This window comes from Hemiscyllium ocellatum, chromosome 31 (genome assembly GCF_020745735.1).
Source record: "Hemiscyllium ocellatum isolate sHemOce1 chromosome 31, sHemOce1.pat.X.cur, whole genome shotgun sequence".
Taxonomy (NCBI): Eukaryota; Metazoa; Chordata; class Chondrichthyes; order Orectolobiformes; family Hemiscylliidae; genus Hemiscyllium; species Hemiscyllium ocellatum.
In genome coordinates this window covers 762,525-780,790 of record NC_083431.1, presented here as the reverse complement: position 1 = coordinate 780,790, position 18,266 = coordinate 762,525, and the positions used below count along the sequence as shown (strand labels likewise).

The 18,266-nt window shown below is 42.8% G+C and overlaps 1 protein-coding gene across 1 annotated transcript in view; it reads right to left on the bottom strand.

The window, feature by feature from the left end:
* Positions 1-5,590, bottom strand: part of cenpv (centromere protein V) — a 43,465-nt gene extending 37,875 nt beyond the window's left edge. The window contains exons 1-2 of the mRNA XM_060848117.1: positions 5,299-5,590; positions 4,090-4,188 (exon numbers count right to left, since the gene is read on the bottom strand). Coding sequence (XP_060704100.1) covers positions 4,090-4,188; positions 5,299-5,339 — 140 coding nt within the window. The 5' untranslated portion in view covers positions 5,340-5,590. The remainder of the gene's footprint in view (positions 1-4,089; positions 4,189-5,298) is intronic.
* Between the last annotated feature and the right edge of the window lie 12,676 nt (positions 5,591-18,266).

The following is an 18,266-nucleotide window of genomic DNA, read 5'->3' as shown; positions in this document are numbered from 1 at the left end:
ACAATTGACTTGATGGTAGGAAGCAGAGGGCAAAAGTGGAAGGATGCTTGTCAGACTGGAGGCCTGTAATTAGTGGGAACCTGAGAGTCAACTTTTTTTACACCAAGGGTGGTATGTATATGGAATGAGCTGCCAGCGGAAGTCGTTGATGCAGGTATATTAACAACATTTAAAAGGCATTGGGACAAATACAGAGATAGGAAAGGTATAGAATGATATGGGCCAAGTCCAGGGAAATGGGGTTAGTGTGGATGGACATTTTGGTCGGCGTGGACCAGTTTGTGCCAACAGGCCTGTCTTCGTGCTGTAGGACTCTATGATTGGAAAAAGCCAGTGTGGGTTTATGAAAGGCAAACCATGTTTAACAAATCCACTGGAGGTTTTTTTTAAAAAGGAGTTAACTAAAAGAACAGATGAGGGAGAACCAGTGAATGTGGTGTATTTGGATCTTCAAAAGGCTTTTAATAAAGTTTCTCATAAGAGGTGAGTGGGCAAAGTTAAAGCATGTGGAATATGAGGTTGTAGTGGATAATATATTAGCATTGACCAAGAAGTGGTTGACAAAGAGTTGAAATAAACTGGTTGGTAGTGACTCGTGGGGAACCACAAGGATCAGCACTTGGGCTCCAGCTATTCACAATATAGATAAATGACCTGGATGAAGGAATATTTCCATATTTGCTGAAGACACAAAACTGGGCAGGGTTGTGAGAAGGCTGCAAAGGGGATTTAGGGTGCTTTAAATAAGTTGACCAAGTGGGCAAACAAATGGTAGATGGAATAGACCATGCCTAAATATTAAAGTTATAAACAGTAAGGAAGAGTATTATTTAAATGGTGGTATTTTGGAAACTGGGCATGTACAAAAGGGATCTGTGTGCCCTTGTACACCAGTCCATAAAAGACGACAGGCAGATGCAATAAGCAATTAGAAAAGCAAATGGTACATTGGCTAGAGGAATTGATTTCAGAAGTTATACAAGGCTTTTGGAAGGATGAGGGGGGATCGGACTGAAACATGAGGAATTCTAACAAGGCTGGACGGACTAGATGCAGGGTGAATGTTTTCCTGGGTTAGTGAGTCTAGAACCAGGGTATGGGTATGGAACTTAGCTATCAGCTTAGCTATCTGACGATATGGGGTAGACCATTAAGGACTGAGACATTCAAAGCACAGTGAACCAGTGGAATTCGCCACCACAGAAGACTGTAGAAGCCAAATCACAATATTCAAGAAAAAGGAGATATTTTTCTAAATTTTAAAGGCATCAAGGAGTAGTGGAAGTATGACATTGAGACACAGGAGGGCTGAATGGCCTACTTCTGCTCCTGGTTTTTATGTTTCCATGCTTTGCATTATCAGAGAGAGCACCCAAACCTCCATCAAAAACTCCTCTATTCAACCCTTCAATAACCACTTGCACCTCTGTGTGACAGAGCTTGCAGATCACACATTGGGCTTATCAGCTGTCTCAGAACCCATCAATCCCGAGGAACTGCCGAAGATGATGTTGCTCTTACTGCATATTGAGTCCCATTCCCACACAGACTGCATTAGATAATGGGTAAGCAGGGCAACATTAATGCTTGCCATCAATGTGTAGAAAACAATTTTTAAAAATTGGTCTTAGGTACCTATGTCTAACTTTAATGCTGATCATTATCTAATTTTTCTCCCTATACCTGTCCAGAAAGTCTCCATCAATACCTGCAGGTGCCATTTGTGACAATGCTGCTCCTTTAACAAGGTTATATTGTTCTTCATTTTTTTTTCTAGAGGGGTTGTAAAAAGCAATCTCTTTTGCCTTTGCTTGTCAGAAAGTGTTGCCACAGGCTTAAATATAAAACCAATCATGAGTGTTTGTTGGAGAAATAATTTTTTTCATTAACAAGGAATAATGTTGTAATTGGTAGCCAAAACAATACACTGCCTTTTCTTTCTTCAATTTCTTCTCATTCAAGATGGAGCCAGTTCTCTGATTAATGTGTTATGGGCCAGGCCAGACCGCCTCAAAACATTTCAAGAAGGTAGTCCAGACCCTAACATTTTTTAGGCAGATATAAGGCGGATGTCCCAGGAGTGATGCAGCTTCAACTAAAACAGAATTTATTTACACACCACTAAATGAAACACCAAAAGACCCCAAAATTTAGAATAACACCTGTTTGAAAACCCAACAGAAACAATATCCTGCAATGTAACAAAGGGGCTGCTCCAATTTTTTTTGCAACATACCATAAACACACCCCTTGGCAACACCTTTGAACTATTACACGTGGGGACACCTCCCATCTTGTACATAGCAGATACTGATGTGACTCAGCCAACGTTGTCGATTTTATATGTTGCAGGCAAGGATGCCCTGATGCATGGTACATTGGGAAAACCGAGCAAAGGCTACGACAACGGAGGAATGGGCACCGCACAACAGACAGGAATGTTCCCTCCCAGTTGGGGAACACTTCGAGTGACCATCCTCCAAGGTGGACTTCGGGACAGGCAGCAGCGAAAAGTGGCCGAGCAGAGGCTGATAGCTAAGTTCCATACCCATAGAGAGGGCCTCAACTCGTATCTTGGGTTCATGCCACATTACAGGTGACCACCGTTGCACCACACACACACACACACACTTTCAGGGACTTAGACCACTCTACACTCATGTGTGCATGTGTACACACACACACACACACACACACACACACACACTTTGTGGGGTGAATTTGTACTTTGCTCAAAAACTGCATGAATTCATATAAAACTGTTACCTCACTTTTTAAAAAAGAATCAATCTAAAACATCATGGCATAGACAGAGAACACAGGGGGCTAACACCTTCAACATATTGTCTGGCTAACACCAATTGTTACAGCTAACCTGAGAATGCAATTTTTAAAAAAAGGTTTTGTGATTTACACATGAAAGAAGCGAAACAATCATGGTATTCGAACAGATGAAAGACTCAACAGACAATCAAGGTATAATTTCAGTTGCAACACACTAAATTCTTGCTATAAATTCTGTGCTTTACAATTGTGTCCCCCACTATCACCCGATGAAGGAGCGTTGCTCCGAAAGATAGTGTGCTTCCAATTAAACCCATTGGACTATAACCTAGTGTCATGTGATCTTTAACTTTGTACACCCCAGTCTAACACTGGCATCTCCAAATCTTTGAATCAGGAAATCCTTTTACCCAGCAGCTTTCTTTGACTTGTGTCAGACAGACTGCTTGCTAAAACCAAACCAGAAAAATAAACCCTGAACTGGGAGAACTGGCCACTACCCTTTCATTGTACAAGTGTTGTTTTAAAAAAACGTAAAAGCCTTTTCCCTGATTGTTGCCTTAGGCAGTATCTGTTAGTCATTAGCAAAGTCCCTACCTCAGACAAATCAGAACCTCTGCCTTTTACAACCCCTCTAGAAAAGAACGAAGGGCAACGTAACCTTGTGAAAGGAGCAATCTCATCACAAATGGTACTTGTGGGTACTGATGGAGATGGTCAGTAGACACTTGCAACCAGTTTTCAGAGAATGCCTCATCTCCAGTGCAACTAAATTTATGAATCAAAGCATCTATCCAAAATGATATTATTAGAATCAGGACATAAACATAATGAGTAGAAACAAGCTCAAAGTCTACCTTTCTCTTCCTGAGACTTGATCTCAAGCGTCGTTTCATGTATAACCTTCTTTGATTATAGAATCCAAGCATCTTCTTTGAAGTAATCAGCATCCTGATATCTGATATTAAATCCAATAGCCTTGCCTGTACTCAATAATACCATGCCCATACCTCCATTTATTACACTTCCTCCAACAGCTTTAGACATTGCACCTGCTCTAACAGCACGATCCTTACCACAGTCTGTAGCGTTTACACCTTATTACACCTTTACATACTGCTTCTGTACTTCATACTATGTGCCTTGACATGTAGCCTGGTTGCAACTTCTATATTTGGTACTTTCTGTTCTTGTGCTTGACCTATTGTATATATTTTTCCTACTGTTGCAGGCTTCTTTCTGGCTGTACTGCCTACAGTTGTCATCATAGCCAACTATATCCCAATAAATTTGTTTCACACCTACTTGCAGTGAAAGACATGCAAATCTGCAGTGGCCCTCACTTCAAAGCGTACAGCTCCACAGTGACATCCTCCAGTATGTTTCACAAGAGCTTGATGTTCCCTGAAAATATAGAAACATAACATTATACTCTTTCCTCACTAAATAATAGTCATATTGATCACACAGCATGTAAAACAAACAGTGTGAAAGCAAAATGTGGATACTGAAAATCTGAAATGAACAAAAATGCTGCATACAATCAGAAGTGCTCACAGCATTTATGGAGAAAGAAAGCTAACATTACAGGTTCTGACGGGAGCTCAAAGGTTTCTCGTTTCACAGATCCTGCCAGATCTGAGTATTTGCACCATTCAGTGCTCTCTGTTTTTTGATATATGTTTGTTGAGCAATTAATATTCACTGTTTCATGGTAGAACGAAGGGTGTGGTGAATATCACAGTTTTAAAGTTATGGGTGTGGGATATATCACACTGTTACAGTGAGGGCTATCAAAATGTTACATCAAAATGAGGCTTTTGGGATATACTACAAAGTTATAGCAAGCAGTATCACAGGGTTAAAGTGAGTGTTACAGTGAAGATTGTGTGGTCTATCAGTGCTACAGTGAGGAGTCTGGGTTTATTACAGTATCACTGTTACAGTTAGGTGTATCAGAGTTTTACAGTGAGGCAAGTTACATTATTACTGTGAGGGATCTGTGGTTTATCACAGTATGACAGTGTGGTCCATGACACTGTGACAGTGAAGAATATCAGTGTTATGGCAAGGTGTATCAGTGTTACATCGAGGAGTCTGGCGTTTAATCACAGTATCATTGTTACAGTGGGGAGTTACAGTGGGGGGTACCCCAGTGTCAGAGTAGGAGTGTGTGGCTGTTAATTCCCCACCCCGATATCTACCTTGACCGGACAGAATGCTTTAATCTCTGTATTTATGTGTGTGTGTGTGTGTGTGTCTCTCTCTCTCTCTCTATGTCTCTCTCTCTCTCTGTATGTGTGCGTGTGTCTGTCTCTGTCTCGTGTTACTCCTCACTAGGCCCCTGAACCGGGGACTTTCTGCCGTCTATTCGCTGCGGACCTGCCCCATGCCGGCCTCCGCTTGAAAACATCCGTGTGCCCAGGGGATGGGAGCGGTATCTCCGCCACCGAGTCCGGTCTGCACAGCTAATCCCCTCCCGCCCCCAGTCTGGGGTAATGAATCAGTACATACCTAAGGGGCGGAATAGTCTCCTCTTGAGTTGTCGGCTCCATCCTGATAGAAACAGAAAACCAAGCGGACAGGGATTTGTTGCGCAGGTGGGACGGTCCCAGAGCTTCCCAGCAAATAGACCCTTGTCAGAGACAGCAGCTGTGTGAAAGGGACCACAGTCCCGTTAACAAGGGCTGAACCCCGCTCTTTTATAGCCGAAGATTAACACACAGAACTGTGAAATTATTTCGTTAGCAAGAGGGAGAAGGAGATGGTACAGATTTAAGGGGATGTATCCCGGAAGGTGGGAGTTTAGGAGTTTAGCAGGTAAGTGGAGAAGACTGTGTTTTGGGTTTATTCCGAGAGTTCAAAAGTCAGCTGTGCTAAACTTGTGTAAAACAATTATCAGGCTTAAGGTGGAATTCTGTACACTATCATGATGGAAACATGTCAAGACTTCGACAAAAGTGGTGACGCGTTTCGTACCAGGCAAGAGGGAATTAATTATTAAACAGAGAATGCTGGGGAAACTCGCCAGGTCTGACAAAGAGTCAACATTTCGATTATTTTTATTGATTTGCAGGATGTGGTGGCATTATGAGACGAGAATTCTTTTGTCAGTCCCCAAATGCTGTTAAAATGGTAGTTGTGGACCCTGTCCTTGGTACACCCACATGCTGTCAGGGAGCTATTGCCTGAATTTTTGACCAAATGACAGTGAAGGAATGGCAATAGAGTTGAAAGTCTTGTGTGACTTGAGGTGACAGTGCAGATGTTGGTGTATTCTGTTGTTACCACAGGTGGTGAACCCTTCTGTTAATTAAACAAAAAACCCAGAAAAGCACACCTCGCCTTGTAATTTCTTAAAATATGAGTGACAGGGAACTCTCAAATTCCACTATTTAAAGAAAATAACATCAATTTAATTTTTAACTCAAAAAGTGAATGTTAACCAACAACTATTCACAACCCTAAGCACCCCTTTCTCTTAACTGCTTTTTATCTGCTTCCAACTCTATAGAGTCATAGAGATGTACAGCATGGAAACAGACCTTTTGGTCCAACCCGTCCATGTTGACCCATCCCAACCTAATCTGTCCCATTTGCCAGCACTTGGCACATAGCCCTCTAAACCCTTCTTATTCATATACCCATCCAAATGCCACTTAAATGTTGCAGTTGTACCAGCCTTCACCACTTCCTCTGGCAGCTCATTCCATACACGCACCACCCTCTGTGAAAAAGTTGCCCCTTAGGTTCCTTTTGTATCTTTCCCCTCTCACCCTAAACCTGTGCCCTCTAGTTCTGGACTACCCCATCCCAGGGAAAAGACCTTGTTTATTTATCCTATCCATGTCCCTCATGATTTTATAAACCTCCATGTGGTCACCCCTCTGCCTTCAACGCTCCAGGGAAAACAGCCCCAACCTATTCAGCCTCTCCCTAAAGCTCAAATCATTCAACCCTGGCAACATTGTTGTAAATCTTTTCTGAACCCATATCTCATGAACTTGATTGAGATTTTTGAAAAGTAACAAGATTGATGAGGGCAGAGCGGTAGATGTGACCTATCTGGACTTCAGTAAGGCATTTGACAAGGTTCCCCATGGGAGACTGATTAGCAAGGTTAGATCTCATGGAATACAGGGAGAACTAGCCATTCTCGAAGGTAGAAGACAGAGGGTGGTGGTGGAGGGTTGTTTTTCAGACTGGAGGCCTGTGACCAGTGGAGTGTCACAAGGATCGGTGCTGGGTCCTCTACTTCTCATTATTTACATAAATCATTTCGATATGAGCATAAGAGGTACAGTCAATAAATTTGCAGATGACACCAAAATTGGAGGTGTAGTGGACAGCAAAGTAGGTTACCTCGGGTTACAATGGGATCTTGATCAGATGGGCCAACGGGCTGAGGAGTGGCAGGTGGAGTTTAATTCAGATAAATGTGAGGTACTGCATTTTGGCAAAGCAAATCTTAGCAGGACTTATACACTTAATGGTAAGGTGCTGGGGAGTGTTGCTGAACAAAGAGACCTTGGAGTGCAGGTTCATAGCTCCTTGAAAGTGGAGTTGCAGGTAAATAGGATAGTGAAGAAGGCTTTTGGCATGCTTTCCTTTATTGGTCAGAGTATTCAGTATAAGGATTGGGAGGCCATGTTGCATATAACAATATGCTGTTCCAATAATTTGGAGGTGCTGGTGTTGGACTGAGGTGAATAAAGTTAAAAGTCACCCAACACCAGGTTATAGTACAACAGGTTTGTTTGGAAGTACTAGCTTTCGAGGTGCTTCCTCTTCACCAGGTGGTTGTGGAACAGGACCATATTACACAGAGTTGATAGCAAAAGGGTTACAGTGTCATGGAGTTGTAATGATATATTTAACAACTTTAGTTAAAAATTACACAACACCAGGTTATAGTTTTTAAACAAATTTACATTAGGTTTTCTTCTTTTAGAATGGGATATGGTGCTTTAGGTTCTTTTAATATGTAAATCCTAGAATTACATTCTCAAAGTGGTATTATTTATCTAATAATAGGTGTCATCTCAGCTCAGACAATACATTAGAGTCATAGAGCCATAGAGATGTACAGCATGGAAACAGACCCTTCAGTCCAACCTGTCTATGCCAACCAGATATCCCAACCCAATCTAGTTCCATCTGCCAGCACCCGGCCCATATCCCTCCAAACCTTTCCTATTCATATACCCATCCAAATGCCTTTTAAATGTTGCAATTGTACCAGCCTCCACTACTTCATCTGGCAGCTCATTCCATACACATACCACCCTCTGCGTGAAAAAAACTGCCCCTTAGGTCTCTTCTTTATCTTTCTCCTCTCACCCTAAACCTATGCCCTCTCGTTCTGGACTCCCCGACCCCAGGGAAAAGACATTGTCTATTTATCCTATCCATGCCCCTCATAATTTTGTAAACTTCAATAAAGTCACCCCTCAGCCTCCGATACTCCAGGGTCAGCATCTGGTGCTATGATGTTGTGGCCGTAACAGAGACGTGGGTTTCTCAGGGACAGGAATGGTTGCTGGATGTTCCATGGTTTAGGACATTTTAAAAAGAATGGGAGGGGGGAAAAAGACGACAGGGTGTAGCATTGTTAATCAGAGAAGGTATCACAGCTACAGAAGTTACCATTGTCAAGGAGGGTCTGCTTACTGAGTCAGTATGGGTGGAAATGAGGAACAGTAAGGGAGCAGTCACCTCATTAGGGGTTTACTACAGGCCCCCCAATAGCAGCAGGGAGATTGAAGAAAGCATAGGTCGGCAGATTTTGGAAAAGTGTGAATGTAGTAGGTTTGTTGTAATGGGAGACTTTAACTTTCCCAATATTGATTGGAACCTCCTTCGAGCAGATGGTTTGGAAGGAACTGTTTTTGTAAGGTGTGTTCAGGAGGGTTTCCTAACTCAGTACATTGACAGGCCGACAAGGGGAGAGGCCAGTTTGGATTTGGTGCTCAGCAATGAGCCAGGGCAAGTATCAGATCTTGTGGTGGGTGAGCATTTTGGTGATAGTGACCACAACTGCCTCACATTCTACATAGCTATGGAGAAGGAGAGAAGCAGACACAATGGGAGGATATTTAATTGGGGAAAAGGAAACTGCGATGCTATCAGATGTGAGTTGGGAAGCATGGACTGGGAGTAATTGTTACATGGAAAGGGCACCATAGACATGTGAAGACTGTTTAAGGAAAAGTTGTTGCAAGTGATGCATAAATGTGTCCCTCTGAGACAGACAAGAAGGGATAAGATAAAGGAACCTTGGATGACGAGAGCGGAGGAGCTTCCTGTCAAAAGAAAGAAGGTAACTTACTTAAGGTGGAGGAAGCTCGGGTCTTGCTCAGCTCTAGAGGATTACAAAGGCAGGCGAGGAAGGAGCTCAAAAATGGTCTGAGGAGAGCCAGGAGGGGGCACGAGAAAGGCTTGGCAGGAAGGATTAGGGAGAATCCAAAGGCATTTTACACGTATGTGAGGAATAAGAGAATGATCAAAGAAAGAGTAGGGCCGATCAGGGACAGCATAGGGAACTTATGTATAGAGTCTGAGGAGGTAGGGGAAGCCTTAAATGAGTTTTTAGCTTCTGTCTTTACTACAAGGTCCTTTTCTTTAGTAAATGAAACCATTGAGGAGCAGGTAAGCAAGCTGAAACGGATAGAGATTGAGGAAGCTGATGTGCTGAAAATTTTGACAAACATTAAGATTGACAAGTCGCCAGGGCCAGACCAGATTTGTCCTCGGCTGCTTTGGGAAACAAGAAATGTGATTGCCTTCGGCACTTGCGAAGATCTTCGCATCCTCGCTCTCCACCGGAGTCTTACCTAAGGACTGGAGGGAGGCAAATGTAATTCCTCTCTTCAAGAAAGGAAATTGGGAAATCCCCGGCAATTACAGACCAGTCAGTCTCACGTCTGTCGTCTGTAAGGTGTTAGAAAGGATTCTGAGGGATAGGATTTATGACCATCTGGAAGAGCATGGCTTGATTAAATGCAATCAGCACAGCTTTGTGAGGGGCAGGTCATGCCTCACAAATCTTATTGAGTTCTTTGAGGATGTTACTAGACAAGTTGATGAGGTCGAGCAGTGGATGTGGTGTACATGGACTTCAGCGAAGTATTTGATAAGGTTCCCCATGGTAGGCTCGTTCAGAAGGTCAGGAGGAAATTTAGCTGTCTGGATACAGAATTGGCTGGTCGACAGAAGACAGTGAGTGGTAGTGAAAGGAAAGTATTCTGCCTGGAAGTCAGTGGTGAGTGGTGTTCCACAGGGCTCTTTCTTGGGCCTCTACTGTTTGTAATTTTTATTAATGACTTGGATGAGGAGATTGAAGGATGGGTTAGCAAGTTTGCAGACGACACAAAGGTTGGAGGTGTTGTTGACAGTATAGAGGGCTGTTGTAGGCTGCAGCGTGACATTGATATGATGCAGAGATGGGCTGAGAGGTGGCAGATGGAGTTCAACTTGGATACATATGAAGTGATGCATTTTGGAAGGTCGAACTTGAAAGTTGAGTACAGGATTAAAGACAGGATTCTTGGCGGTGTGGAGGAACAAGCAGGAACTTGGTGTGCAGGTACATAGATCCCTTAAAATTGCCACCCAAGTGGACAGGGTTGTTAAGAAAGCATATGGTGTTTTGGCTTCCATTTACAGGGGGATTGAGTTTAAGAGCCGTGAGATCTTGTTGTCTATAAAATTTTGGTTAGACCACACTTGGAATACTGTGTCCAGTTCTGGTCACCCTGTTGTAAAAAAGATGTGGATGCTTTGGAGAGGGTTCAGAGGAGGTTTACCAGGATGCTGCCTGGAATGGAGGGCTTATCTTACAAAGAAAGGTTAACTGAACTCGGACCTTTTTCATTGGAAAAAAGGAAGAGGGGGACCTAATTGAGGTGTACAAGATAATGAGAGGCATAGATAGAGTTGATAGCCAGAGACTTTTTCCCAGGGCAGAAATTGTTAACACGAGGGGTCATAGTTTTAAGTTGGTTGGCGGAAAGTATAGAAGGGATGTCAGAGGCGGTTCTTCACCCAGAGAGTTGAGAGCATGGAATGCGTTGCTAGCAGCAGTTGTGGATGCGAGGTCATTGGGGATATTTAAGAGACTGCTGGACATGCATATGGGCACAGAAATTTGAGGGTTTGTACATTAGGTTTACCTTATATGAAAATCAATAGTCGGCACAACATTGTGGGCTGAAGGGCCTGTTTGTGCTGTACTGTTCAATGATCTATGTTCTAAAATAGCCCCAGCCCGTTCAGCCTCTCCCTGTAGCTCAAATCCTCCAACCCTGGCAACATCCTTGTAAATATCTTCTGAACCCTTTCAAGTTTCACAACATCTTTCTGATAGGAAGGAGACCAGAATTGCATGCAATATTCCAACAGTGGCCTAACCAATGTCCTGTACAGCCGCAACATGACCTCCCAACTCCTGTACTCAATACTCTGACCAATAAAAGAAAACATTAAACGCTTCTTCACTATCCTATCTACCTGCGATTCCACTTTCGGGTAGCTATGAACCTGCACTCCAAGGTCTCTTTGCTCAGCAACACTCCCTAGGACCTTACCATTAAGTGTATCAGTCCTGCTAAGATTTGCTTTCCCAAAATGCAGCGCCTCGCATTTATCTGAATTAAACTCCATCTGCCACTTGTGTGAAGGTAAAGTCTGTACCAATGTTGAGTTAATTCTATTTCTAAAACGGGGCCCACAGAATCTTACATAAATTCATGCAGTTTTTGAGCAAAACAAAATGTACTTCTGCAAATACAAATTCACCCCATAAACGTATATGTGCACGCGTGCAGGAGACAGAGTGGGTGTCTGTATGTTAGTGTGTGCATGTGAAAGTGTGTATGTAAGCTTGGTCAAGTATGTTTGTGAGTGTGCTGGGGGATAAGCCTGTGAGAGAGTGCGTGTGTAGGGTTTAGTGCGGAGGGTGCATGTGTGTGCATATGAGAGAGAGCCTCTGTATGAGGGTCTGCGTGAGTGTGAGTGTGTGTCGGTGTGTGTGTGTGAGTATAAGACAGAGAGTGTGTATAGTGCAGTGGGGTCACCTGGAGTGTAACATGAACCCAAGGTCCCGGTTGAGACCTTCCCCATGGGCTCTGAACTTGGCTTGGCCACTTTGGTTGTTGCTTGTCCTGAAGTCTGCTTGGAGGATGGTCACTCGAAGGTCAAGGCCGAGTGTCCTGGACCACTGTAGTGTTCCCTGACTGGGAGGGAACAGTCGTGTCTGGTGATCATAAGACCAAAAGACATAGGAGTGGAAGTAAGGCCATTCAGCCCATCGAGTCCACTCCGCCATTCCATCATGGCTGATGGGCATTTCAATGCCACTTACCCGCACTCTCCCCGTATCCCTTAATTCCTTGCGAGATTAAGAATTTATTCATCGCTGCCTTGAAGACATTCAACGTCCCGACCTTCATTATGCTCCGTGGCAATGAATTCCACAGGCCTACCGCTCTCTGACTGAAGATATGTCTCCTCATTTCCATTTTAAATTGACCCCCTCTAATTCTAACGCTGTGCCCACGGGTCCTAGTATCCTCGCCTGACGGAAACAAATTCCCAGCATCCACCCTTTCTAAGCCATGCATTATCTTGTAACTTTCTATTCCATCTCTCGTCTACCTTCTCAACTCTAATGAATACAATCCCAGGATCCTCAGCTGTTCATTATGTATTAGGCCTACCATTCCAGGCATCATCCGTGTGAATCTCTGCTGGACAAGCTCCAGTGCCAGTATGTCCTTCCAGAAGTGTGAAGCCTAAAACTGGACACAGTATTCCAAATGGGGCCTAACTAGAGCTTTATAAAGTCTCAGTAGCACATCACTGCTTTATATTCCAATCCTCTTGAGACAAATGACATTGCATTTGCTTTCTTAACCATGGACTCAGCCTGCAAGTCAACCTTTCGAGAATCCTGGACTAGCACTCCTAGATCCCTTCGTACTTTGGCTTTATGAATTTTATCACCGTTTAGAAAATAGTCTGTCCCTGTATTCTTTTTTTCTGAAGTGCAAGACCTCGCATTTGCTCACATTGAATTTCATCAACCATTTCTTGGACCACTCCCCTAAACTGTCTACATCTTTTTGCAGCTTCCACACTTCCTCAGAACTACCTCCAGTCCACCTAACTTAGTATCATCGGCAAACTTTGCAGAATGCCCCCAGTCTCTTCATCCAGATCATTAATATATAAAGTGAACAGCTACAGCTCCAGCACTGAACCCTGCGGGACACCACTTGTCACTAGCTGCCAATTGGAAAAAGAACCTTTTAATCCCAACTCCCTGCCTTCTGTCAGACAGCCAATCCTCAATCCATGCCTGTAGCTCACCTCGAACACCATGGGCCCTCACCTTACTCAGCAGCCCCCCGTGAGGCACCTTATCAAAGGTCTTTTGGGAGTCAAGATAGATAACATCCACTGGGTTTCCCTGGTCTAACTTTTTTGTTACCTCTTGAAAGAATTCTAACATGTTTGTCAGACACGACCTCTCCTTACTAAAACCATGCTGACTTGTTATAATCCGACCCTGCACTTCCAAGAATTTAGAAGGCTCATCCTTAACAATGGATTCTAGAATTTTACCAACAAGCGAGGTTAGGCTAATCGGCCTATAATTTTCCATTTTTTGTCTTGATCCTTTTTTACAACAGCAATTTTCCAATCGTCTGAGATTTTCCCTGACTCCAGTGATTTTTGAAAGATTACAACCAACGCCTCCACTATTTCTTCAGCCACCTTCCTCAGAACTCTAGGATGTAGCCCATCAGGGCCAGGGGATTTATCAATGTTTAGTCCTTTTACCTTCTCCAGCACTTTCACTTTTGTAATGGCTACCATACACAACTCTGCTCCTTGAATATCCTTAATTGTTGGGATATTACTCATGTCTTCCACTGTGAAGACTGACACAAAGTATTTATTAAGTTCTTCAGCAATTTCCTTATCTCCCATCACTACCCTCCAGCATCAATTTGGAGCAGTCCAATTTCTACTTTTGCCTGTTGTTTGTTTCTTATGTATTGAAAGAAACCTTTACTATCACTTCTAATATTACTGGCTAGCCTACCTTTATATTTGATCCTGTCCTTCCTTATTCCTCTCTTTGTTATCCCCTGTTTTTGGGTCTTCCCAATCTTCTGATTTCCCAGTGCTCTTGGCCACTTTATACGCTCTCTCTTTTTTCTTTGATGCATTTCCTGAATTCCTTTGTCAGCCATGGCTGTCTAATTCTACTCCCTGCCCCCAGATAATCTTTCTTTTCTTTGGGATGAACCTGTGTACTGTGTCCTCAGTTACACCCAGAAACCCTTGCCATTGTTGCTCTACTGTCTTCCTCACTAGGCTCTGCTTCCAGTCGACTTTCATCAGATCCTTTCTCATGCCCTTGTAATGACCTTTTATTTAACTGTTACACCATTACATCAGATTTTGCCTTCTCTCTTTCAAACTGCAAACTGAACTCTACCATATTACGATCGCTGCTTCCTAAGTGTTCCGTGACTTTAAGATCTTTTATAAAGTCTGGCTCATTACATAGCACTAAGTCCAGAATAGCCTGCTCCTTGTGGGCTCCATCACAAGCTGTCCCAAAAAGTCATCCTCTCAGCATTCCATGAATTCCCGTTCTTTGGATTCACCGGCAACATTATTCACTCAGTCCATTTGCATATTGAAGTCCCCCATGATCATGTGACCTTGCCTTTCTGACATGTCCTATCTATTTCCTGGTACATGCTGCGCCCCTGGTCCTGACCACTGCTGGGAGGTCTGCACAAAACTCCCATTATGGGTTGTTTTGCCTTTGTGGTTCCTCAACTCCATCTACACAGACTCCACATCATCTGATCCTATGTCATTCAGTGCCATAGATTTAATTTTGTTTCTAACTAGCAAGGCACACCGCCCCCTCTGCCCACCTCCCCGACTTTCCGATAAGTTGTAAATCCTTGGATGTTTAACTGCCAGTCCTGAACCCCCTGTAATCACATCTCTGTGATGTCTACCACATCATAATCATTCACGATGATTTCGGCTATTAATTCATCTACTTTGTTACAAATACTACAAGCATTCAGGTAAAGCACCTTAATGCTAATTTTCTTATCCTCATGATTTCCATCACCTCTCCTGTTATTCTTCCTTTTTGCATCATTTCTAGTCTGCCTCGAACTGAAACCCTGCACACATGCTAACCTGCTGCTTATCTTTCTTCTTGACTCCATACTCCCTGTCGCTTTCCCTTTCCTCCCAACTCTCAAGTTTAAAGTCCTAGTGACCACCCTTCTTATCCTTTTCACCAGAACACTGGTTCCAGATCGGTTCAGGTGGAAACCATCCCATCGGTACAGATCTTCCCCAATTCCAAACCTGATGCCAATGTCGCATGAAATGGAATCCCTCTTTCCCACACCAATCTCTTAGCCACATGCTTACTTCCATAATTTTCTTATCCCTATGCCAATTAGCACGGGATCATTGTGCGTTGTCCATTCATCCATTGTTGTAGCGTTTTTTCAGTGTCACCAATGTACTGCGGCTTAGGACATTCCTGCCTGCAGCGTATGAGATCGACAACATTGGCTGAGTTACATAATTACCTGTTGCATATATGGTGGGAGGTGTCCCCACGTGTAATGGTGGTATCCATCTCGACACTCTGACACTTCTTGTAGTGGCTGCTGTGACAAGATTGTATGGTGTTGTGGTCGACATTGTCCTAAAGGCTAAACAGTTAACTGCAAACAATGATCTGTTTGCGGTTTGGGGTTGTTTAAAAGTGAGAAGTGGAGGCGTAGGGAAGATCTGGGCAAGGTGATCGTCCTCATCGATAATGTGTTGCAGGCCATGAAGAACATGGCGTAGTATTTTGGCTCCTGGGAAGTACTCAAGAATGAAGGGTACTCTATCGGCCCGTATCTGTCTCCTGAGGAGGTCATTGTGGTTTCTCGCTGTGGCACATCAGAATTGGCAGTCGACAAGTTGAGCATCGTACCCTGTTCTTAAGAGGGCATCCCTGAGCACTTTCAGGTGTCCATCACATAGAACATGTCCGTCACGTTCCGCCTCCTATCAGCCAACATTGTACATCTCATACGCTGCAGGCAGGGATGTCCTGAGGCATGGTACATTGGTGAGACTGTACAGACACTACGACAATGGATGAATGGATAATGTGCAACAATCACCAGGCAGGATTGTTCCCCTCCCACTCGGAGAATGCTGCAGTAGTCCAGGACATTTGGCCTGGGACCTCCAGGTGACCATCCTCCTAGGCAGATTTTGGGACAAGCAACAACCAAAGTGGCTGAGCTGAGGTTGATAGCCAAGTTTGGTACTCATGGGGGATGGCCTCAGCTGGGACCTTGGGTTCATATCATACTCCAGGTGACCCACTGCACTATATACACACTCTCACTCACAAACACACACACTCCTACATACTCACACACTCACGCAGACACTGTCTCATACACAAGTCTCTCTCATACACACATGTGAATTCCCCCACACTCACCCCCACACATGTACCCTCTCACAGGCTTATCCCCATCACACTCATACTTGACCAAGCTTATATACGCTCTTTCACATGCATTCACATCCACAAGCACACACTCACATTCACACACCCAACTCTGTCTCTCCTGGACACATACACATATGAATTTATGAGATGAATTTATATTTGCAGAATTGCATTCTATCATGTTCAAAAACTGCATGAATCCATGTAAGATTCTGTGGGCCCTACTTTAGAAATAGAAGTGACTCTCAAAATTGGTATAGACTTTACCTTCACACATTTAATGCATTGTCTGAGCTGAGATGACACCTATTAATAGTTAAGCTGGTGCCACCTTGAGAATGTAATTCTGGGATTTACGTCTTAAAGAACCTGAAGCACCATATCCCATTCTAAAAGATGAAAGACTTAATCTAAATTTGTTTAAGAACTATAATCTGGAGTGTGATTTTAAACTAAAGTTGTTTAATATATCATTATAACTTCATGACACTATAACTCTTTTGTTATAAACTCTGTTTCATATGGTCATGTTCCACAACCACCTGATGAAAATGCAGTATTTCGAAAGCTAGTGCATCCAAATAAATCTGTTGGACTATAACCTGGGGTTGTGAGATTTTTAACGATGTTCCAATAAGACACTTAGTAAAATTACATCAACTTAATTTCAAAACCATACAGCAGCTGTCGTCTTTGGTCTCTGTCTTCTTCTGGCTGAAGATCTCTCTGGATCATCTTCTTTCTTTTTATTGCAAGTGTTTCATATGAAAAGGTACCTTTGACAGAGTGTTTCCTAATTCCTTGGATCTGTGTTGATGGCAGTTGCTCTGTCCAATTTTCAAAATGCCTGCCTTTTTAATATTCCCACCAGTAGACTGTCTCATAGGATTTATTGGTTGGCAAACCAATAAATTCAAACTCGATTGGGGGTTAGTATCCTGGGGCATAATTTAAACTGCTTGTTTAAATTCAAATTGTTGTCAAAACAGCAACCAACTCAGGTATCCATTTTACAGCCAAATGTTAAAATGTTACATATTTTCAATTTTCCAGTACACTGAGACTGCCAACTGTTCATACCACAGGTACTTGTAAGCTCTTAGTCCAGAACAGCATTCACTCTCTCAAAGGTACAGCATACGCCTTCAATTTCATAACAGCTCGCCCCTTAATAAGAAAACGAACCATCATAATGAAAAGATGGCTTCATTTTTTTTCTTTCAATTCTTAATCCCATTCCAATGAAATACATGGGTTATTAATCTAAGTTCATATTAATTTCTGCACACATACACATAACATTGGAATCTGTACAATCTTAACGATACTTTACCTTCATGATAACGTGTCTGCTATCACATTTTTATGACCCACAACATGTACAATTTGTAAATTTAAAGGTCTTTAACATAAGTCTCCAATGAAATAGTCTCATATTTTTGTCTTTAAATCTTTCCAAGAATGGATGAGGTTGTGGTCCATGTACACAACTGTCTCCAACACATTGTTTGTCACATAAACATTAAAATGTTATAAGCCAGTACCAAACTCAGTAATTCTTTTCGATGCTAGACTATTTTCTCTGGTGGGTATTCAGTTTGTTTGAAAACTAGCCAATTGACTGTTCAATTCCATCATCATCTTCCTTTAGCAGTCCGGCTCCAACTCCTATATCACTAGCATCAATTGCAACTTTGAAAGATTTCAAAATATTTGGTGTAACTAAAACTGGTGTGGTGGTTAATACTGCTTTTAACTTCTCCTGGCATTCTTCTGTCCAATGAAACTTTGTGTTTTTCTTTAGTAAATCTGTTAGTAGTGCCACCAAGCTGCTGAAATTTAGAACAAGCCTCCGGTAGAATCTGTGTTGAAGCACCTCTTTCTTTGGGCATGGTTGTAGGAATTCCTCAATGGC